This window comes from Sminthopsis crassicaudata, chromosome 2 (genome assembly GCF_048593235.1).
Source record: "Sminthopsis crassicaudata isolate SCR6 chromosome 2, ASM4859323v1, whole genome shotgun sequence".
NCBI classification, from domain to species: domain Eukaryota; kingdom Metazoa; phylum Chordata; class Mammalia; order Dasyuromorphia; family Dasyuridae; genus Sminthopsis; species Sminthopsis crassicaudata.
This window is the reverse complement of record NC_133618.1, coordinates 559278665-559303012: the sequence shown is the minus strand read 5'-3', so window position 1 is coordinate 559303012 and position 24348 is coordinate 559278665. Positions and strand designations below refer to the sequence as shown.

General features: G+C 31.8%; 1 protein-coding gene across 5 annotated transcripts in view; it reads left to right on the top strand.

Moving 5' to 3' along the window:
• The window catches only part of MCTP2 (multiple C2 and transmembrane domain containing 2), a 260840-nt gene that overhangs the window by 97456 nt on the left and 139036 nt on the right, over positions 1-24348 (top strand). For all 5 annotated transcript variants that reach the window (XM_074295061.1, XM_074295057.1, XM_074295058.1 and 2 more), the window contains 4 exons: positions 2702-2844; positions 3662-3738; positions 4291-4402; positions 9115-9150. In XM_074295061.1, the coding sequence (XP_074151162.1) occupies positions 2702-2844; positions 3662-3738; positions 4291-4402; positions 9115-9150 (368 nt within the window). The remainder of the gene's footprint in view (positions 1-2701; positions 2845-3661; positions 3739-4290; positions 4403-9114; positions 9151-24348) is intronic.

Below are 24348 nucleotides of genomic sequence, written 5' to 3'. Positions count from 1 at the left end.
TTTTGCTTACCTCCATCTGAAATTAAGCACTTCCTTACCACACAAATATAAAAAACTAAATTTTATTTTGAGAAGGGGTCCATAGAGTTCACCAGATTACAAAAGAGATTCATAACACAGAAAAGCGTTGAGAACAGAGCTCTCATCTAATTCAGTCTCTCAACATGTAAATGAAGAAATTGAAATCTGGAGAGGTTTAGGGCTTAACTAAAGCCACACAGCTTGATGGTGGTAGCTAGACTCCTAATCCATTGTTCCTTCCAATACACCATATTACCTCTTTTTGCCACAGCCCCATATTATTTATGGAGCTCCCAACAAAAAGGTCAAAGTCCTATTTAGGTGTCATCTCATCATTTGTATAATAGGGGAGGTGTATTATTGAGCAGCCGACCCCTTTTCAGAGCCTGCCTAGTTGAGATGTTACTTCCCTGACAGTAAGACATTTACGCTCAGATAGAAAACTACCACATGCACCAACCCCACCCCCATCCCCCTTCTCAATTATTTTCCCTAACAATTAACGCTGTACTAACTTGACACTCTTTTTCCTTGTTTGGCTTTGTAAACCATCATCCTTTTTTCTATTAATTCCAGACATTAATATTTTCTTTCACGCAAGTGCCGCCATTCACCCGTGAAACAGTTTGAACATTATGTAGCTGTCAAGATGCCTAGGGATTACCCAGTATGCCTTGCCTGTGAGAAAGTGACACCACTGAGGCCTAGTTTTGAGATGTTTATTTTGAGAGTAAGCTGACAGGCATGAAGGCCTGATCCCAGAGTGGCAATTTCATTTAATTAAAGGCTTCTTTTTATTATAGTTTTTTTCCCACTGTTTTTTATATATATATATCAGAATGATTGTTAAAGTCTGACTCACCAGAGGCCCTCTGTTGTACAGTAAAAGGGGGAGGGGGTACACAATATTGCTTACTACCTACCGTCCGCAGAATGACTAGAAAACATTCATTTTACCATCCTTCCCTTAACTAAGTGAGAGAAAGGGCTAGCATCAGTGTTTCATAGTAACTAAAATAAAAGAACAGATATGCAGATTACTGGCTAATTTTTTTTTTTTTGTCCCAAAATGACTTTTTTTTCCAGTGTGATCTTGGTCCATACTCTTAAACTACAGCCTCGGTTATTTAAGTTTTCTTTTGTTTTTTTTTTTTCTCATTTTTTTTTTTTTTTGCTGTCCCTTTGGTATCATAGGCTTCCTCCTTAAACAGAATAGCTAGAAACTATTTTCACTTTTTTAATAATACAAAATAATTTTAGCTAAAAAGGCAGATAAATGTGGCTGGAGAGAAATTGAAAAATTGATTAGGAGTTGAGGATTATATGTATTTTGTGGCAGAGAATTTGTATTTATTTTATAACAAAGTCATTTTAGCCAGTATATGATATTGTACCTGATTTCTAGAAATATAAAAATTTTCTTTATTTTCTGTATGCAGTTATTGAATGCTAATTTTCATCTTCATTATACACACATATACATACTATTCTTATTTCTAAGTTTAAGTTGATATAAACATTTTATAACAAAGTCTTTTTAGCCTGTCTAAAATATTGTATTCTAATATAAAATATTGGAAATATAAACATTTTCTATATTTTATATGCAGTTATTGAATAGTAATTTTCATTTCTATTATATACACATACATACTATTCATTTCTAAGTTTAAGTTGATATAAGCATTAATTTAAAATAAATTTAATTTTTAAAAATGCATTGGGAGACGCTTTTATTTTCACCTTATTGCTTCACATTTTCCCCAAAATTAGATTTGGTACACGCCTTTGAAGTCTCATGTTTGTTTCATATGTATAGCTAATGATACTATACTAACATCGACAGTTTGCCTGTTAGTGTGGGAGGTTTTTTTTTTTTGTTTGTTTGTTTGTTTTTTTGATGGTTTGAATGTTGCAAACATTTTTGTATTAGACCATTCCTCATGTCTTCATTGTAATTTGGGTTCAGAGGCTGTTATAATAAGCGATTCTCTTAATCCCCTTGGGGTTCAGTTTAAAAGCACCACAGTAGGTGCCATTGCAGGTCAGAGATGTCAGGTCTGTGGCCAGCTGAGTAACTGGTTTCGAGTTCAGCTGGCCCTTGTGGAACAATATGTTAGGGCTTTATTCCAGGTGCAGAGAGTCAAAAAAGAGATATTGACTGTCAATTTAATCTCTACGCCCTCCTTTTCAGTGAATGTTGTTTAGTCCCATCTTTTGAATCTCAGTGGCTTCAGAGATTTTTTTTAAAGAATCTGCAGGTCCCGTAGAGTCAACCATCTGGCCACACTCTTTAAAGTGGTTTCTTTCCCTTTTGCCTGACACCCTGCTGTTCCTGGGAGGTACGGCCTTCTTCCCATGATTTCTGACATGTCACTTGGTGCCTGTGAATTTTTTTTTTCTTGAATTAAAAAAAAAAAAAAGAAAGAAAGTAAAGAAAACAACACAGAACAAAACTGAGAAGTCTATTCAGATTCTACACACTGAAAGGGCAGAAGAATTTCATTTATCCTGACACTTCTCATCTTTTTTCTTGGTCTGGGGCCCTACATATATAGGAAAACTTGAGACTTTATGGGTGTGCGCTGAGTCTTGAGGGGGCATAGGACTTTGTTTTGTAATTCCTTGATTTTAAAAAATATTTTATTTCTTCCTATTACTTTTTGGGTTTCTTTTTAAGGTACAAGTGATCCATATGTGAAATTTAAGCTGAATGGCAAGACCTTGTACAAAAGCAAAGTCATATACAAGAACCTGAACCCAGTTTGGGATGAGATAGTTATATTGCCAATACAAAGCCTTGATCAAAAGCTGCGAGTTAAGGTAACCATCTATGAATGTGATATTTTAGCATTACTACTGCTTGCCCCTTTTATTTCCTCTATTGAGGATGAATGGCAAAATTAATTTGATAAAATGAATACTTGATATTTAAGTGCTGTGCTTTTAAGACTTAAATACAGGACAGAATTTCATATTCTGTAAACTGATATCCATTGCACTCAGATTATTTGAGATAGTGGCTACAGAAACCTTTAGTTAAGATAATTTTCTCTGCATTTAAACTTTCAGAATGTGAAAGCTATTACCTGTGATGTGGTGATGATAAATAATGAAGGGTTTCTTGTTAGAAATATGTTTATATTTAACAGAATGTTAAGGTATCAGTTATCAGCAACAACTACTCTTAACATCTGTGTTAAAATAATAACCAGATAAGATTTGCTATAGAATGTGTTTAACAAACTTATGCTTATTTGACAAATATGTTCCAAGTGGAAAAAAGTCTAGTTGAAAAATAAAAAAAGTATTGGGCTTCATATGGGCTTCTTTTGATGTTTCCAAGTTGGAAGGCAAAATCCTTAAGGTAAAGTGAGTTCTTCCTCTTCTTGGGAATCTGTTAATTTATCTTAAACAAACACACATGTCATTTTACATAATATAATGTAATAATATAATATTAAAAAGCATATAGTATAGTGAGCATATATCCCTTTGCATATAATTATATAGTGTAATATCAATTATATAGACTCTTATAGATTTATATATAATTTATATATACATATTATATGCAGAGTTTAAAAATATGCTTGATAACCACAAAAGGATGGATGATTTTTATTTTCTTCCCTTTCAGGTATATGATCGAGATCTAACTACATCTGACTTTATGGGTTCTGCCTTTGTAGTCCTTAGTGACCTTGAGCTTAATAGGTACTGTATCTTTTCTAAAATGATTTTCACAAGATGAACATAGAAAGAGATAATGAGACTATTCTTACAAAAGCATACCTGTGGTTCCCATTTTCACAGAATTTTTGTATCTTTATTCCATACAAAAGAAATATAATTGAATTTTCAAATCTTTGGTGACAAGACAGATAAATGAGATTATACCATTTAATAAAAATTTGGATTGGATTTTGAATCACCCAAGTGACATGATTTACAAAGAGCAATCATATATATTAAAGCTAAACTTTCACCAAAATAACTAGTAGGAAAAATGAGAAAAATAACTACTTAGTTATTGAGATATTGCTGAGCAATTGATTTGCTCAGTTCTCCCAACTCTATACTTCTCCTACTCTCTCCCCACTTCCCATACCTACCCTTTTAGGGTGAATTGGGTGATGGTTTTGGGTAGTGTGGCATAGTTCAAAACCAGAAGTAAAATAATTTTCCCATAATTTTCTAATTCATAATGTAACATATACTTTAATGTATCTGAAAATGCTAATGCTATTTATTATTGTTTGCCTGTAGAACGACTGAACATATTTTAAAATTGGAAGACCCAAACAGTTTAGAAGAGGACATGGGGGTTATTGTTTTAAACCTAAACCTGGTAGTCAAACAAGGTGATTTCAAGAGAAATGTAAGTGACAGAGGTGTGTGTGTGTGTGTGTGTGTGTGTGTGTGTGTGTAAATAAATGTTTACTTCCTTCTTTGATTACTTCACTATCAGATTAAATATTGAGATCTGTAAACACACTTTTATGTTCTATTGGCATAGAGGATCTCATAGTGAACAATACATTTTAGCATTAAGATCAGCCCTTTATCTGCAATTTAATCTTAGACACTTCCCTTAATCACTGAAGGCCACATATACTTTATCCAGTGAAACACAGTTAGTGTGTGTTAGAATTCAGATTTGAACCCATCCCTGATGTAAAGTCCACTTATATTCTTAAATTATTATAAAATATATTATTGTAGAAGAACAATTTAATTTACCAATAGCTAAATAATATATTTCTCCCTAGAAGGAGGAGCGCTAATGGGAAAGTATCTCAATTTTGGCTGTGCATATTATTTTTTAAAAAAGCTATAAAGAACATATGTAACTTGTGGTTTTAGGGTTAGGTTAATGATAGTCTGAATGATGACTCTAAGTATGTTTTGACAGTTTTGTTTACAATTTATACTAGGTTCCAAATGACCCATGAAGTGCTCAGCTGTGAAGAATAATTTCCTTGATTTAAATGTTGCATTGTATGATTGTTACAGTGCAAAAATATAAACTTATAGAACTGTAATTTATTTTAACCAACATGTTTTCCATTCATATCTTCTTCAAAACATATTTTTGAAATATTAGAAGTTACTATAAGAGAATGAAAATAAAAGTATGTATAAATTATTACCAGGTCAAAAATTCTAGGTAATGAACAAACAATAATTTCATCACAGTATTTATTTATGAGGCATGATGTGGATGAATTCTTTAAACTTATTTTATATTCAGGGAAGAGATCTTAACTCTTTTTAGTGAATTAAACTCTAATAAAAATATATCCAGAAGAGATTCAATTTATAAAGCAATTTTTAAAATGCCATCACCTTACAGGTAAAAAAAAAAAAAAAAAGATAAAATATGGGTTTATTTATTGGTTTTTCATTTTCAAAATAAATTGTGAAATTGTGCCAATATGTAGCCTACTATTAAATTAGATAATTGTCAGTTGGTAAAAAAAATTTCATATGGGAAAGGAAGCAACGATGGGGAAAGGCATGGGTTTTGGGTGGAATATAATAATAGAAATGAACTTTATAGTTTTACTTCATTTACCTTTTATAATTTTTGCTTTTAATTATCCTTTTTTTTATAATTGTCTAAGGGATTTTGATTTATCTAATAAAATCACATTGCCTTGTGGTATAAAATAAAGATGACATCCTGGAATTTCTAATTCTTTATATAAGAATGATAGAAGAAAAATGTCTCATCAATGTGAAGTAATCTCCCCAAGATCTCTTATGGAATCATTGACAAGGTCATAAGTAGAATACCAAGCCCTTGTTTTATATATATATATATATATATATATATATATATATATATATATATATATATATATATATATATATATATATATATAAAACTTGCTTGAGCATTTTTTTTTTTTAAATTGGAAACTGAAGTAGTGCTTTTTTAAGTTTATAGAAGATTGGGATGATCTGATGAAAAATCAATTGCCTGAACACCCCTAGATAAACTTAATTTTTCTGACTCAATTTTCTTGATAAAAGGGCATAAAATGTTGCTACAGAGAAGAATTAACTACAAAACCTTCATGAGGTGTATAAAATGTGTTGTTTGTATGAAACCAGCACTTCAGTTTCAGATTCTCTGAAAAAAAATTTAATTTGTAACATTTCCCTCTCAAAATATTGTGGTTTTATATGACTCATGGATTTTTAAAAGAAAATATTAAGACTTTCAATATCATTGGATATATGAGGAAGTTTGTGAATATTGAATTGCTCTATTTAAAAAAAATCACTCATTTTGTTTAAAATTTATTTCCAATGCAAAAACAACTCTCTGAAGGCTTATGTTATAGAACAGGTAGCAATCTGCATTGGTAGAGGGAAATTTTTCACAAGAAGTTCCCTTTAGCAATGTCACATAGGTCTAATGCAAAAGAAAAAAAAAGTGTGTGTGTTATTTAAATAATTTAGTTAATCTCTGAAATTATCAAGGAATAATTTAGAATGACTACGTTCCATTTAAGACTTGAATTGTAGACTATGCCAATCTTTTTATTTTATTTAAATTTATTTATAATACCATTTAAGCACATAATAATATTATACCTTTATTATTTGCAATCGTGAATGGCAGGTATAGTTTTAAAACAATTTTTTGTTTGGAAATATCAAAGTATATCAAAGAAGTATGTTCTGATTTAAAGACTAGAATACTACAGTAAAGTTTCTAGGTATGTAGATAGATAAATAGAGAGCTAGATAGAGAGAAAGAAAAAGGGGAGAGAGAGAAAAAGAGAGAGAGAAAGAAAAAAGGAAAAGAGAAAAATAGAGAAAGGAAAGAAAAGAGAGAAAAGGGAAAAGAGAAAGAAAAAAGGAAAAGAGATAGAAAGAAGAGAGAAAGAAAGAAGACAGAAAGAAAAAAGGAAAAGAAAGAAAGAGAGAAAGAGAGAGAGAGAAAGAAAAAAGGAAAAGAGAAAGAAGGAAAAGAGAAAAATAGAGAAAGAAAGAGGAAAGAAAAGAGAGAAAAAGGAAAAGAGAAAGAAAAAAGGAAAAGAAAAAGAAAGAAAAGAGAGAAAAAAATAAAAAAGGAAAAGAGAAAGAAAGAAGAGAGAGAAAAAAGAAAGAAAACAGGAAAAGAGAAAGAAAAAAGAAAGAAAGGAAAAGAGAAAGAAAAAAGGAAAAGAAAAAGAAAGAAAAAAGAGAGAAAGAAAAGAGAAAAAAGAGAAAGAAGAGAGAAAAGAGAAAAAAGAGAAAGAAAAAAGGAAAAGAGAAAGAAAGAAGAGAGAAAGAAAAGAGAGAAAAAAGAGAGAAAGAAAAAAGGAAAAGAGAAAGAAAGAAAATAGAAAGAAAAGAGAAGAAAGAAAGAGAAAGAGAAAAGGAAAAGAGAGAAAGAAAAGGAAAAGAGAAAGAAAGAAATGAGAGAAATAAAAAAGGAAAAGAGAAAGAAAGACACAAGGAAAAGGAAAAAGAAAGAAGATATAAAGAAAGAGAAAGAAAAGGAAATAAAGAAAAAGAAAGAAAAAAAGAAAGAAAAAGAGAAAGAAAAGGAAACAGAGAAAAAGAAAGACAAAGAAAGGAAGGAAGGAAGAAAAAGAAAGAAAGAAAGAAATCTCAAAATTTCCCTGATTTGTTCCTACTTTCCTGCAACAACTTGAAGGTATCTAAATATGGCATATGCCACATTATCACAAATGATCAGTGGTTTTTATGCCTTGAAAAATTTACCTGAATTTAAGTTGGAATAAACATATTCAAGAACATTTTTTTTGTAGGAGGAAGGTTGCATTGATGGCTATAGAACTGGTATCAATGCTCTCGGGAACTTAAAGAAATTAAATTTATAAAATTTATGATCTAATTGTTTGAAAAATAATATAACAAAAATTTAATTTTATATCCATTTTGCAGTGCATGTAACTGAATGTCATTTGTTGAACTTAAGATTTTAACAGGGGAAATAAGTCTTTTAATGAAGAATATGACTAAAAATAGTGCTATAATATTTCTGGTTTTGTTCTATGAAACATTTCATCTTTCTCCAAAAGTTACTTATAAACTCATTCCTATTTTGTTGAAAAAATATATTGGAGAGACAAATATATCATTTATCCAGATTCTTCCCCATCCCAATAAACTTACCATCGTATACAAAATACTAAATATATTCAGTTTGATTATATCCATAATTAAGATGTAATCCCTACCATTTATTCAAGTTTTAGCAACTAGTTAGTTGTTTAACTGATCAGAGTGGAGCTTTACTTTATTTTGTAGCAACAGCAATAATGAAAGAGTAGTATTGGAAGAGAATTTTAATTATGAAATATATTCAACAACTTGGGAATTACAAATGAGTGTTAAAATAGTGTATATGATAAAGCTTCCTGCTGTTTGAAAAAAAAATGTTATTTTCTTCAATGCTTAAGTAGATTAGTATATTTTTTTATTCATTAAGTAATGATCCAGATTCTTCATATGAGTTTATATAGTATGTGTATGTTCACATAATCTATATACACATACATGCACATGTGTGTGTTTAAGATTCTTTTCCAAACTCTTTCCAAACAAATGTTACATTATATTATTTAAGAGACCTTTAAGAGTTGTATTTCTAAATAGTAGACAAATTTGATTGTTTTAATTATTTTGAAGAGGAATGATAATCACTGAAGCCAAGATTTCATGTATTGGCTTCTGAATTTGTTTTGGAAATTTGAATAGTAACTGGAGATGCTTTGTCTTTGTGATATTTTTTCAGCTTGGTAAAAAGGTATAATTGCTTTTATGTGAATTTTTTTCAGTTGAATTTCAGCCATAGTTAATATATTATTAAAAACTACTGTTTTCAACTTCCTCACCTTATCTCTTATTGGAAACTATCAGAAAATTATTTCATTAAAATTTCTTTATTAAACATTTTCCTTCTTAAAGTAAAGCTCACCTTGGCATCAAAATCATTCCCTTTAAATCTTATGAAATTACAACAAACTATTGTAATTATAATCCATTTTATTGTTACTAACAGTTCTTTTTTCCCTTCTCTTCATTTATTTATGTGCATTTGGGGGGATCCTATTCAACAATCCTTAGAGATGGTCAAATCGCAAGAGGTTAAGTGCAAGTAAGGTAATTTTGCTTTTTTTTCCCTCTTAAATTGCTTAGTAAATTTTTTTAGATAATGTTTCATGCCTTAGATAAAATTAATTCAATGTTTCATATTATACATATTTTTCTGATATATTTTTTCTGATAAATGAGAAATAATGAACCTTTCTGGATATATTTACTCAACAAATAACCAAAGTATTTCACCACTAAACCTGAAAACAAGATAGCACATACACACATACATACATATGCTTCAATTAGCTATTTTTTTCAGTAATAATGTTTTCTTTACTCTGGATACATGTCATTTTCTTATAAATAGTGGATGTTAAACTTAGTTTAAAATGTTTAAAAATTAGTTTTAAATTTATTTGTGTTTTAATTTGTTTTAAATTAAATTTAATGATAATAGAAACATATTAGAATGCTAATTGAGAAAAGTGCGTGCTATTTTTTGGAATCCTATATTGAGTCCCTTCCACAAATCTGTATTGTATTTCTTTTGAGAGCAATTACCTAAAAATCTTCATAAAAATACATGAATTATATGTTTATGAGAGTGTGTTTGTGTATATGTGTGCACTTGTGTATACTTTCTGAACTAGTGCTGGAAATCCTCTCTTATTTATTCAGTCCTATTTGCTACAAATTTTATATAAACATTTGCAACTCAGAGGACTATAAACAATCTTTTCAATTCCAAAGTAAGTTAAAAAAAAAAGTTAGGATGATTTTACCTCATATAGCCAAATATTAAAACAGGAAGATGTGGAGGCTGGGGAAGCAGAAATGAATAATCAATTCAGCAAGCAATTTTTATTTAAATAATGTGAAACTTAAGGCTAATGATTGAGTTCATCTGAAAACTGTTTTGCCAGTTAAATTGTCATATGTTGTATCCTTTGTGTCTGCATATGTGATTTAGTGTAAAACTGAGAGACTCGAAGTCAGTAAAGCTTCTTTAGTCAATAATTCTTATCCTCTCATTAGTTGGTTGCATTAGCTCTTTGGGTATCAGTTTCTCCAGCTATAAATAAGACATCCAAATTACATCATCTTTACTATTGAAGCTATAAAAAAGTATGAATGTTTATACATATACATATGTACATGTTTTATACTTTTTGCAGCACTAAGATGTGTGGAATATGTGTGTGCCTAAAATGTATAGAGAAATATTTTTGATGTGACAGTTACTAGATATTTGCAAGAAAAAAAGTTTACTGTTTCAAATTTTGTTTTTTTGTTTTTTTGAAGAGCCAAAGTTCTGTCTGTTTTATTATCTTGAAATAGTATATAATCTTTGCATTTTTAGATACTTTAAAAACAGCATAAGATAAGGATTTATGTTATCCTGGCAAATCATTTGGTTCCCATGGCTCTGGTTAACATCTTAGAATCTTTTAAAACAAAACTAAAAGTTGCCAAATAATATTATTAGATTAGGGGAAATGTCATGATTCATTCTCAAAAAAAAAAATCCCTAAACTTTTGCTTTATTCTGTTATAGTCACTAGAGGGTAGAAGAGCATCAGTTCTCACCAAAGAAGGCCCAGTTCAAGCTCTCACACATTAAGAAGAGTTTCTTGTAGCCATCTGAAACAGTAAAGAATTTCCCAGAATGCTTTGGTGAAACCTGACAAAGCAGTATTTTCTAGTTTATTGATTCTGCTACTGCACTAAAAAACTAGTACTGCACATCAATAACCATCTTTAGTTAGGGAACTCTGGTCTGTGCAACAGTACTGGCAGTTTGTGGAAGAACATAAAGGCTAGAAAGAAAAATTGTGAGCTTGGGGAATATTGGAGTCTAGGGAGGACAGGAAAGGTTATGGAAGAATGGTCAAAGAAGTAGAGTGGGGTAAAAAAAATGTTGACTGCCTGGATAAAGATATCAAATATATGAAGGAAACATGGATCCTGGAGAGCAGTATTATCTGTATTTGCAAAGCTTGTGGTAACATTCCCAATTCTCCTACTGTTAAAAAAGGTTTAAAAATCTCAGAGCACCTAGGGAATTCTTATTATATAATATGCCAGATAGTAACTGAATTACTGTAGAATATACATTTAAATATAAATATATATTCAAACAGTATATATATATATGTACATATATATATATGTACATGTGTATATATATATTTATACACACACATACACATTTATATAACAAATATACTAAATAGTCAGTGATTGGGTTTATTGCTTATTTGACATGGGGAAATGAGAAATTATTTACATTTTAAAATATAAGAATATGAAAAATCCATAGTGATTGCTTAAACACCAACAAAAGTTAATTTAGACATAGATATGCCAACTAATTTTTGTTGATTTTGGTTTTTTTATATTCTCCAACATTAAATCTTGAATTGTGTTCTTCTGTAATATTCCAAAAAAAATGCATTGTATAAAATTCCCTAGAGAACAGACTTAACCATTATTAAAGAGGATCCAAAAATTTAGTGGTTCAAGATATTTGTGAAAATGTTGACATGTTCATCTCCATTTTATTTAGTAATTTTTTTCTTTATATCCATAATTGTATCCAAAATCATAAGTCAAACGGCATCATCTTAACCCATCAAACAGAAAGTTCCAAAGTATTGTGCCTTTGTGGGCTTTCTTTCATATTCTTTTCTTGACATTTTATTTTAGATTTGAAAACAATGTATATGAATGTTATAATAGATTTAGGATTTAATCTGAACTCTGCTCTGATTTTGATATCTTTTTTTAAAAATGGCAAGATAAATTCTCCCTTTCACTGAAAATTAGTTATAATGGAAGATAGGATATCTATATGATAGTGTATATATGTGCATATATGTGTATGTGTGCATATGTGTAGCCATATGTAATCTTCAATACAAATAAACTTAGTTTCCCAAATTCCATTTCTATCGTATATTTGTTATTTATCATAGACAATAGTTGATAATTGTACCTGCTATGTCTTAAAGTTTGAAAAATATCATAATTACATAATCTCATTTAATTTTCTCAACCACTCCTTACAGCAACTATGTCTACCATTATTATCCCAGTTTTGTGCTAGGGAAACCAAGGTGCAGAGGCTTACTGGCATCTCTATTATCATTTAATGAGTGCCTCAGGTTCCTCCTAACTAACTCCAGCAATCTTTTGACCATACCATGCTGCTTCTGGATATTATAAAAGGACCATTTTTAGTCCTATTTTCCTTAAGCTTTTATATATAAGACCTGAGACCGGAAGAGGAATATCTAAAATGTAATGAGCTGCTCTCCAAGGAGAACAAAAAGGATTCTTTTGCTTTACTCTGAAATCATATATTGAGATACCAGTTTTTAATGGTGCTAAGTGGGCCCAGAGTTTTCACTATACTCACTTGGCTTGTCTTCTAATCAGCCAACTGAATGGTATCTAGCATTCTAATTCTAGTCCATGGGGAGGACTGTTTTGCTGTATGAAAGTCAGTATAAGGACCTTGGCTTGTGATTCCCTCCTGTTATTTCCAACATTGATACCCATATAAGCAGCTTGGTAAGAATCCACCATTGATGCTTTCCTTGCACTTTATTTTCTCTCCCTGAGATGATGGTCTTAGTCACCAGTATCTAGGCAGGCAGTAGCTCTGTGACATGGCTAGATAAATAAACAATTTGTTTTGCTTGAGGAAACTCTTACTTCGACCTGCAGGATACTCTACCAACAATTTGAGTGACAGAGTTGCCAGCTCTCCCGGCTCTGTTGCCATGTATTCAGTCAGAATGAACTGATTGAATAAATTGGCTAAAAGGTTACTTCAGAATCCTGAGAATTAACTTATCATGAGACACAGTCCCATTCCCTCCCACACTTCTTATCCTGCTTTAATTTTATTTGTTTATCTGCCTCAGTGTATTTGATTTTTCTACAAATGCCCTTTGGCATTGGCAAACTCAGATGCTACAGGGTCCAGTGCCATCTCAGCAGCAATCTCCTGTCAGCTTACATGCCTTTTTCTTCTCCCATTCCCGAGGGCAGCTGCCTCCACTAGCTGGTTTGCTTGCCTAATGAGTGAGACTGGAATTCTTTTTGCAAATCACAGTGGTTACAGTCTTGACTTTGACCTAGTCACAGAGATTTAAGTTATTTTCCTGCCTTTCTTTCTCTCCTTCTCAGGCCTTTCTCCCTTTCTCCCCTTTGGACCATACACAAGTTGCATTCAGAGTACAATGCAGTGCTGCAATCTCCCCACCTGCTGATATATTTTGTAGACTTCATAATTTTCAGGACAAGTGACTTAATATGGGTTTGAGCATTTTCTTGACTTGAAATTTTTTTGAACATTTTTAACTATATGGCAGCTTTCTTTGTATATGAATAGCTACTTATATTAGAAAGGGAGGGAAAAAAAGAGAATGAAGAAAGAAGTGGAGAGAAATGCTGTTTACATGTTAAATTATGCAACACTTTGATTACGTAGGAAAAGGAAGAATTAGTGGTGCATTCAGACTTGGATTTTTGGTTTTTTGTGGATTGGTTACTTTTTAGATTCAATCTGTTTTTATCTGTGTAGAGAGTCCTTGGTGAGGAAATCCTTCTATTGATATAGAGTAACTCCTTTATCTTAAAGAGTTTCTTGGGAACACTGAGAGCTTTCTTGCCCAAGATCATATAGCTGGTATATGTCCAAAGTAGTGCTTGAATAACCGAGTTGTCCTGTCTTTAAGGTCTGTTATCTATATTCACCAACCATGGGATCAAAATTAAAATACAATCAAAACTCCTGTAGACATATGTTGACTTAAAACTACAAACATTATCTGTGCCATATTTTATTTTTATTAATATTGTTAAACATTCCTCAGTTATATTCTCATCTAGTTCAAGCTGTATGCAGTGTTTTGCTGTGGAGAATTTGACATTTCTGTACTATATCACATTAGCCTATGTTGTTATATATATTGTTATTGTTATTGTATTGTTAATAAAAGGAAAAATTAAGCCTTCCCCAAGTATATTCAGAGAGTGTTCATTCACAAATTCTATTTACTTATTGAGCAGGAATCCCTAAATTTAAATGAAATCGATTTGTATATGATTGCATGTATTGCTTGTGAAAATTCTAACATATTTTTGTATGTCTCAGAGACAGATTATAAGAGGCAGGGAGAGAATATATTTCCTCTTCCTTTTCCATTTGCACTTCAGTCACACATGTTCTCAATCTAATTCCATTTCCCATTCAAAATCATATTTTACTCTCTTAAAAATATTTTTTTCATACCCTGAAGTAATGGAATTGTATTGATAGTTTTATAGAAGTAAATTTGTAAATGTAGCAGCAGCAGCAGCAATACAAGTAGCAGCTAGGTGGTTTAGCAGCTGGAGCTGGTAAAATACCCTCAGTAGAACTGGTTAGCTTCATTATCTATTTTAGAACTAGGAGAAGGTACAGCTTCTTTCTGCCTCAGGTTTTTTGTCTGGTTTTGTTCATTTGTCCAGCAACCAGGAATTCAGAGACTTAAAGAAGCCTCCTCGTATCCCTTCATCCCTTTTGTACTGCTATCCAAAGCCCATTACTACTATAATTTTTGCAGACCATGAAGATGATACTGTTCTAATATAGAGCTTCAATTAGACCTGGCAAAATAGGTTAGTAGTGCTTGATTGATTTTATTTGTAAAAGGTTGGGCTTCCCTATTTCAGTGTTTGATATAGTAATGAATTGGTGGCAGCACTAATGGGGATAGTCTCCTCACTGGTCTGAATTGTTACTATTTTAGATTATTCTTATGCTACTACAATTACTGTTAACTACTATTGCTATTAATACTATTCTCTTGGTATTACTACCACTGTATTACTATATTAATAGAACTACTGCTGCTGCTGTTGCTATTACTACTATTGCTGCTGCTGTTTCTTCTACTACCATTACTAACTACTACTGCTATTGCTACTTTTGCTTCTGCTGCTACTTCTACTTATGGCTGCTACTATTACTATTTGTTGTCGCTACTGCTGCTGCTACTACTACTAACTACTGCTAGTAGTACTACTAACTACTACTACTGCTACTTCTGCTTCTGCTGCTACTGCTGCTGCTGCCCCTACTACTACTACCAACTACTAGTAGTAGTACTACTAACTACTACTACTACTACTACTACTACTACTACTACTACTACTACTACTATTACTACTAACTACTGCTAATAGTACTATTAACTACTATTACCACTGCTTCTGCTGCTACTTCTACTTATGACTGCTACTATTTGTTGCTGCTACTGCTGCTGCTGCTACTACTACTATCATTAATAGTACTACTAACTACTACTACTACTATTACTACTACTACTACTACTGCTACTACTACTGCTACTGCTACTACTACTACTACAAGTACTTCCGCTTCTGCTGCTGCTACTACTATTTGTTATTGCTGCTGCTGTTGTTCCTCCTGCTCTTTCTCTTATTCCTCCTCCTATTCTTACTCATACTCCTCTTCCTCCTATTACTCCTGCTTCTTCTGCTGTTGCTGCTACTTCTATTAACTGTTGCTACAATTACTGCTAATAAACTATTACTATTAATAATAATTAAATGTATATCATGCATTAAGGTTTGCAAAGTGCTATATACTTCTCATTTTATTTGATCTCCATAATAGCCCATCTGTATTTTATAGATGAAGGTTTCAGGAATACTAGTATACTACAGACCACTAATATGTTTCCAGTCCAGCCCTGTCAGCCTTAATGTAGGGAAGCAACTATATTTTTATAATGCCTGCTACTGGGAGATTAAGGGCACTGGATTGATTGAGTTTAGGAGTCCTGATCCAGCAAACTCCCTAAAAGGAGAGACAAATCTGCTTAAGACTGAAGTGGAGGAGGTCAAAGCTTCTGTGAAGATAGCATCAGGTCAATGAGGAACATTATTATACTTCCAATCTAGTAAGATAAGGAGATTTAGTCTAAGCAGGAGAAGAGAGAAGCATAGAAGAAAGGGGTGGAGAAAAGAGATGTGAGGAGAGGACAGGACAGGACAGGAGCACAAAAACAAGACCTGGTAGTATTCTCTGCAGGTGCTATCAAGGAATCAAACAATTCTCATTCCCAAAGCCTTTGACACTGCCAAATAATTCAACATCAGACACAGGTATGTTTTTATTAAAGGAAATCATGTAAAGAAGAGATATTACCATGGACCATGGTTCCTTTATATCTGACTTACAGGTGAAATTCCCTATATTATTTTTCCCTTTATTAGAATGTGGGCTTATTGAAAATAGAAATTATCTTTTTTTTTTCTATTTATATCTACAGCCTTTTACATATGATGCTGAATAAAGGTTTTTACACACTTTAATTCATACTCTGGATTTTTACTTCCTCTAGAGAATTATATGGTTAGGTCAAGTGATTTCTAAGATCTCTTTAAAAGGTAGCATTGCCTTGTTTACCTCATATTATGCCTGACTCTGTTAGCTCCATTTTCTTGCCTCCCTTTGATACACTGATTAATATATAATATGATTTCATAGTGATGGTTTACCAAGATTCTACATCTGGAAATTTGGAAAATTTAGATTAAAAATATGCTACTAGTGAAATATAATAACTAAAGCAAAGATGAGCTTTTAAGTTTGAGGACATTGCTTGGTACAGGATTTCATTAGCTTTTTAGAGAGTCATAGTTGATCATTGAGTAATCACAAAGTAGTCCTGAGCAAAGCAAAAAATTGAGACAGGGAGGACAGTGTTCTCTGAATTTTTATGCAAGTTTATGGTATAAAAATTCTCCTCTTAATTGTTCTGCTAGTCTCAAGCCTCAGCCCTTATTAGTCCATCCTCCAAACACTTGCCATGGACATATATTTCTAAAGGGAAAACATGGACTCATTAAGGTTCAATATCTATATGTTACCACTAGGATCAAATATAAGCTTTGTTCTCTAAAGCCCTTGACCACAATGTGGTTGCATCTGCTTTTTCAAGTTTATTATATATTCTAGTCAAACTGTCTCCCTTGCTGTTCCTCAAACATGATATTCCATCTTTAATATTTATGTTTTGCACAGACTTTACTCCTTTCTTATATTGCGTTACATTCTTATCTCCACTTTTTAAAAATCCCTAGTTTCTTTTTGATATTAATATCAAGTGATATCTTCTACATGGAGCTTTTTATGATTCCCTCACTTGTCCCCCAAATTACGTTGTATTTGTTTACTACTTTCAGAATTTTTATGCATTTATATACAAATACATGTCTCCAGTGATAAAATGTGAATTCTTTGAAGGCAGGGACTATTTGATATTTGTCTTTGTATTCTCAGTGCCTGGCACATACTAGCCTCTTAATAAGTGCTTGTTAATTGATTAAAATAGATAAAAGTATACCATCATTTACACAATTCTGAACCCTAGTTCAATATTATAAAATGAGAGCCAAATCACTTTTTCTTAGCTGATTGCATACTTCAGTTATTTTGTAGTAACTAAGCATTTCACTTTCCTTTGACCAAGAACTGTGAAATAAGCAAGATATAATATATCCTGTACAAAGTAGAACATGTTATTTTTTTCCTTTTTGAAAGAAAAAAAACTTAGCAATGACTAATGTGAGTATGTTTGTATGACCAAAGTATTTTACTTAGACTTCACTTAAAATTTAATCATAGAACTGCACATAAATCATGACAAAATCACTTAAGGGGAAAAATAAAACTAAATTTCCCACATAGGACATGGGAACCAGAAGAATTTATGCTTACAAAATCTGCTTCCTCCAACTTAAAGAAGCTGTTTAGTGTTATCTCTTGGAGGTCTGTTCCATGGAAGCATGGATATCCTCATGTCATTCCATAAAAGCTGTTGACAGGGTACAGTAGTTTCACATGATGAAAATCAGGACAAGGGATATTTTGAGGAAGCATTTTATAAACTTAATGTTCTTAACTCTTTCATATTAGGGATCATTATAAGAATCATCTTTAGGTTAATATTCACATTATTCCTTAGATATTGCAAGAGCTCTACTTTTTTACTGTCTTTGGTTACCTAGTTGTTTATTAGGAGAAATTTTTTGCACATCAGAATTGAATTAGAATATTTTAAAAATTATTTCCTTTCCATCAACATATACCCTCTCCAAAAAAATTGGCTTCAGAGAGCTCTAGGACCAATTCTAATGTTGGTGTTAGTATGGATCAAACACTCAATTATGTATTTTTTAAGTACCTATGGGCTAGGCCCTGGGGACATAAATAAATAGAAATTTCATGAACTTATATTATATGTGAGAGCCAACATGGGCATATATAAGAATAAAGTGAATAATACAAACTATACTAAGTATTTAAATACATGGTATTTGATACTTAATTTAATCCTTTCAACTAGCAGATGAGAGTACCACTAAAGGCTTCATACAGATGGTGCTTGAGCTTAATCTTAAAGGAAGAAAGGGTATACTCTAGAGGTAGAATTAAGGAGGGAACACATTCCAGTCATGTGAGATAACTGTTTAAAAAGTTTGGAGTTGAGAGATAGAGTGTGATATCTGAGGAGCTGAGAGAAGGCTAATTTGGCCTGATTGAAGAATGCAGAGGTTTAGGAGGTAGTCATATCCAGTGAGGCTGAATAGATAGGTTTGGGCCATGCTGTTTTGGGCTCTAAAATCTAAACCTGGAAATGTATATTTTATCTTGGGGGCTATAGGAAGTCTCCAGTTGATTGAGTAGTAAAGTTACATCTGAGCAGAAGGAAAATCACTTTGGCAGTAGCATGTAGGATGAACTAGAAAAGAGAGAGATGAGATTGGGAGACCAATTAAAAAGTCTTTGCAACAATTTAAGGGAAGATAATAATGACAATCCAGAAGTTAGGTGGTAAGTGTGTGAGTGGAGAGGGCAAAGTGACCTCAATTTCCAGTCCATGATTTCTGAAATTGCTGAAATAGGATCTGTGCCTTCCTATTGCAGCCTTGCCTTGGACTTTCTCTACTCTTTTACATATTTCAATACATAATAACATATGTCATTATATATATTTCTAAAACCATATGACTTTCTCCAACCTATAATTTTTAAGAAATATATTTTTATTGATATTATTTTTCAAATTAATTTTATTAGTATACTTTATTTTTACATTATCTAAATTTTCTAATGTTTCCATTAGAAACATTAGAAAGAAAAATTAGAAACATTGTTCTCACTCCCAAATCCCCAAAAGCATACTTTATATCAAAGAGAAAGAGAAAAAGAAAAATTAAAAAAAAAACTATTATATCCAAGAAGTCTTATATTTTTGAAGTTCACAACACCCATATTATTCTTTCTCTGTAAAGTTGTGGGAGGAAATGCTTTATCATATCTCTTCTTTGGGGTCAAGTTGGGATGTTATAATTTTGAAGCTTTTAGTTTTGATCTTTTTGCTCTTAATTTTTTCCTTTTATATTATAGTCTTTATATGTAATCTTTGTCCTGTTACTTCAGTTTACATTAGTTTATATAAGGCTTCCTTTGCTTCAGTGTATTCATAATTAATTGGTTCTTACAGCATAATACCATTATATTCATTTGCTCCAACCTTTTACTTTCACTCATTGAAATTCTTGATTTAGTCTCATGTAATTATCTCTATCTTTTGTTTGGTTAGGAATTTGTAATCTAGATAGAACTATTAATGATACCTCACTTGATTCTCTTCTGTGTTTTTAAATAATATAGCTTTTAATATTGAGATCACCTTATCCAGAATTTATTGTAGTATATAGTACAAGCTATTGGTCTAAACCTAATTACTGCCAGACTATGTACAGGGTTTTCAAGAAATTCTTGACAAATTTCCAAAGAAATTTATATTTGGCTATAAGTGACTTCAGATATTTTTGATTCTTTCTTCTCTAGTAACAGTTACTAGAGAATGTACTTTTTGTATTTTAACAATTAGCAATTATTATGAAGGCTGCTTTATAATATAATTTGAAATCTATAAGTGCTATCCTTCCTTTATTGCTATGTTTTCATTGTTTCCACTCATATTTAAACCTTTTATTATTCCTCCTAATGAATTTTGTCATATAAATTTGTAAAATATCCCCTTGGTAATTTAACTAGCATAGCATTAAATGTGTAAATTAGCTTGGATAGTATTGTCACTCTATTGGAATGCTTCCTAATCCAGTTTGTTATCAACTAGCTTTTAAAGACAGTTTGATATTAAAGAAAAATACTAGACAGAGACTTGGGTTCTAAGAAACTGGTTCTGATACTTAATGTGCTGTTAATTAATAGTAATAGCATAAATCAAGGTGTGTGCTATCTTTACTATGGGTAATCATTTCACCAGTACACCTTACAACCCCTCTGTGACTTTATACATAATCTATGAGGTTCTTGTCATCTAAAACTTCATTATCCAGTAGCCATCTTCATGATATGCCTTTATGAATTGGCAAGTGCAACCTTTGGACAACAGATATATAATTTTACAGTATATTAGAAGCGTATTTAACTTGCTAGCACCTAACCTGGCATAGATGTTGAGAACCCTATTCCATGCATGAGACACTAGAAAATTATATAGTGATGATGACAATAATTATAAATTTCCGTTAATGTGGCATTTTGCTTTTCACTTTCACATTCATTATATCTTTTAATTTTTAGAACCCTGTGAAATAAGGAGAGAAGAAATGAACATTTCCACTTCATAACTGACAAATCTAAGACTTAGAGAGATCATGACGTGTCTCAGATATAGCAGGAATGTGTTTCTGTTAAATTTTACTGCCTCTCTAATGTTCTCTTCTTCTGCAACCCTTCAACAACACCAATGACTAATACTATAGTTTCAACTTCATCCCATTTTATACATTAGCAATAGTAATATCTTCACTATTATACTTTTTTGTTCTAAAGTTTTAAAACATGATTTATTTCCACATGAACATCTTTCAAAAGATTCTCTTTTACTTTATAACAGAATCAGAAATTTTAAAAAATTATATGCAAATTTAGAATTTAACTTTTATATTCAAAAAAAGGAAAATTGTTCCCAAAGTCACAAGCCCTTAGTGATAAATGTGGAAATATAACTTAGATTTCCTGAGTACTAGTCCAGAATTTCCTGTCCATTCTGCCATGTTGGTCTCTTATAAATACTGAAGTGTGGCAGTACCTTCTTAAAAACATCAAATATATCTATTTCTATTTGTATTGCAAGTAAATTAGAAAAACATGAGTGTTTTTACTTGGAAAAGACAAAACACTGTATCAAATAATTCTAAAAATAAAGAGTTGCCTTAATAACTAGGCCAATGTATGTTTATTTTTATTTTACATAAAAATTTTAAGTGTAGACCTTTTTTTATATACTGATAGTTTTTATGATCCTCCTAGATTTCTCCATTTATATAAAGTCCCATAGCCCAAGTTAACATAAAGTGCAGTTTAATATGAAGGGATTAGGAGAGAGACAAAATAAATTAATACATGATTTTGATAAGCTCATGGTGGAGAAAAAAAATGAATCCATATAAACTGAAGCACTTTTGTAAAGTAAGTTAGGATATTTAGGTCAGAACTGAAGTTTTGACACAATTCAGATGGACCTTTTGATAGCTCACTTCCCTTTCTTTACATTCCAACTCTGTTAGGATGGCTAATTCTGCACATAGGCTAAGGCAGAGACTCAAGACTTTTAGTTGTACCGCCAAGTGAATTAGAAGAGATGAGATGATTTATTACTGGGAGAAAAGGAGTGTTAGAGGTTAGCACTATAGTGCTCTGAGAGCATAGATCGGCAGAGCAGCACACACAATGGTTCAGGTCTCGCCAACCTCAAAGAAAGACTTATTGCCCTTAGAAGATAGATAAAACCCTCTAACCCTCAGCTGTACAAAGTAAATATGGAAGTTATTAAGAATCCTGTACGTATACATATATATACACCTAAAGAATAAAGGATTGACAAAGTGAAACTTTTTTGAAGAGAACTATCTTGATAGTTTTTAATAAATATTTTGGAGAAAAATATAGCTGAATGGAAAAAATGCAAGTCTCTTTTCAATTTGTGAACCATGCAATAAATATGTCCTCTCCCACCCTGTCTTTGGGAGGGAAAAAAAAAAAAAAGAAGGAAAAAAGAACAAGAAAAAAAATTGGACTGGTTGCAGCAAGTACATCACATCAAACATGACTGTGTTAAATACTAAAATGTTCAAAGTACGACTGAGATAGATAAAGGCTTTGATGGGAAGTGGATATTTCCCAGGGACATTACAAGCAATAATCCAGATGTTATGGTGTAATGCAACGAGTGTCCATGGATAGATCGGGAGCTCAAGCCAAGCAGCGCCTGCTGTAGGCCTTAGCCCTCCACTCCCATGCTGTTCTGCCATATGGAAGCAATCTCTAGGCCCCTTTAATAACCAGCTTTGGATTCCATTTTCACAGGGCTCATAGAGCTAAGTGGAGCTGTTTTATGGACAAGTTAGATAGAAGCCTTTCCAAGATAAACATCCAATTTGAAATTAGGACATACCAAGCCGCAAAATTATTTTAGGGCATATTTCATGGAAGTAGTGCCATTTTTCTTAGGCAATTGCCAGACTGTAGGATGCCCTTTGATCCCTTGTGGACATTACTCCCTTTTTTATAAAAAGGATTTTGAAATAGTTGCAGTGTTTAGGGAGGAATATATCTGCCGGGACTTTGAAGTATGTCCATGGGAACAGTCATGCTTTAGCTTTTTGGCCTGCGAGTCAAACTTTAAAAAAAAATGCAGCTGGATTTATGAATCAAAATCTCATTTTCTTTTTAAAGGTAGGAGGTTTCAGTCTGTGTCTCTAATAAGCCAAATAATGATTTAAAGGGAAGTATATTAACATATATATAGAACACGCTAGCTTGCATTTGCCTTAATAAGTAAGTGGTAGGAAGTGTAAAGACATTTGTGTTTATGTGTCTTATAAACCTTTATTACTGAATGTGTCACAACCTAATTCTGAATTTCAGACTTTAAAGGAATTACTCATTTTCTTATAGCAGATGTATTTATCTTTCTTTTCAACAGCCTTCAAACTATAGCCTTTAAGCATATTGAGAGAAGGAAAGAAATATTCATGCAATTTTTCTGTAGTGTTTTGTTTTTAAGGTTGTCATAAAACAATAGACCAAACATTCTATGTTTGCATTGTTACTTCATCTAATTAAGGATAGGAAAGTGACTTGAATTGGATGAGGTAAGCCACTAGATAATTAATATGGTGCTGACATACCATTTGTTCTGGTAAATTGTGACTAACTGGTGTCTGAGTGAATCTTTGTCTAAATGATTCCAGAAGATATATTGCACAGAAGACAAGAATGAACAGGCTAAGTTAAGAATTCATCCATTAACTTGGATCCTTGATGCCATTTAAATTTTTCTACTTTTTCCCCCTCCCTTCAAAAAAGAAAAGCAAAAGATATAAATTCTCTAGTGAATCTAGGATTTTATTTTTTAAATTTTAAAATAAATATCATTCAGATATCTCCATGTAATCTAATAATACAAACATTTTTGTGTATTTTAATTATTCCTAGTACCTATTGCCATTCTTTCATACTGTATTATTTGTCATTATGACCACTGACAGGTGGCATATGCTTTTAGTCCATGCTATTGGGGATGCTGAGGATGTTAGACCACTTGAGTTTGAGAGTTCTGAGCTATGACAGTACTAAAGTCAATTATACATAAACACACACATATGTATGTGTTTATGTATATATATATATATATATATATATATATATATATATAGGTATAGATAGATCAATAGACAGCTAGATGGAAAGAATGAATGTGTGGTACCATTCTGGTGAGTGAGTCTTCAGGGGTTAGAGGACCAAAGACTGACTAAGAGCAAGTGCTGGATTTTTACGCTGGGTGGGATAAGAAAGATCTATTCTCAAAAAAAAAAAAAAAAGTGTCATCATTTACTGATTTCAGGCATTGTTCTAGCTCTAGCTGCCACTAAGTACTCATTGTTACGAGATGAATATTTTAGTGGCAGCCAAAGGAACTTGAGCTTAAGTGACAAACTCAAATGTAAAAGCAAAATTCAAAGCCAATATCTCAAACTACCTGAAGGTTTTTGATAAGCTTTGCTTAATATTTATTCCACTCTTCACAATTATTCCTTTCCTCTCTTCTTACTACTAAAATAATTAAAGGCAAGGGT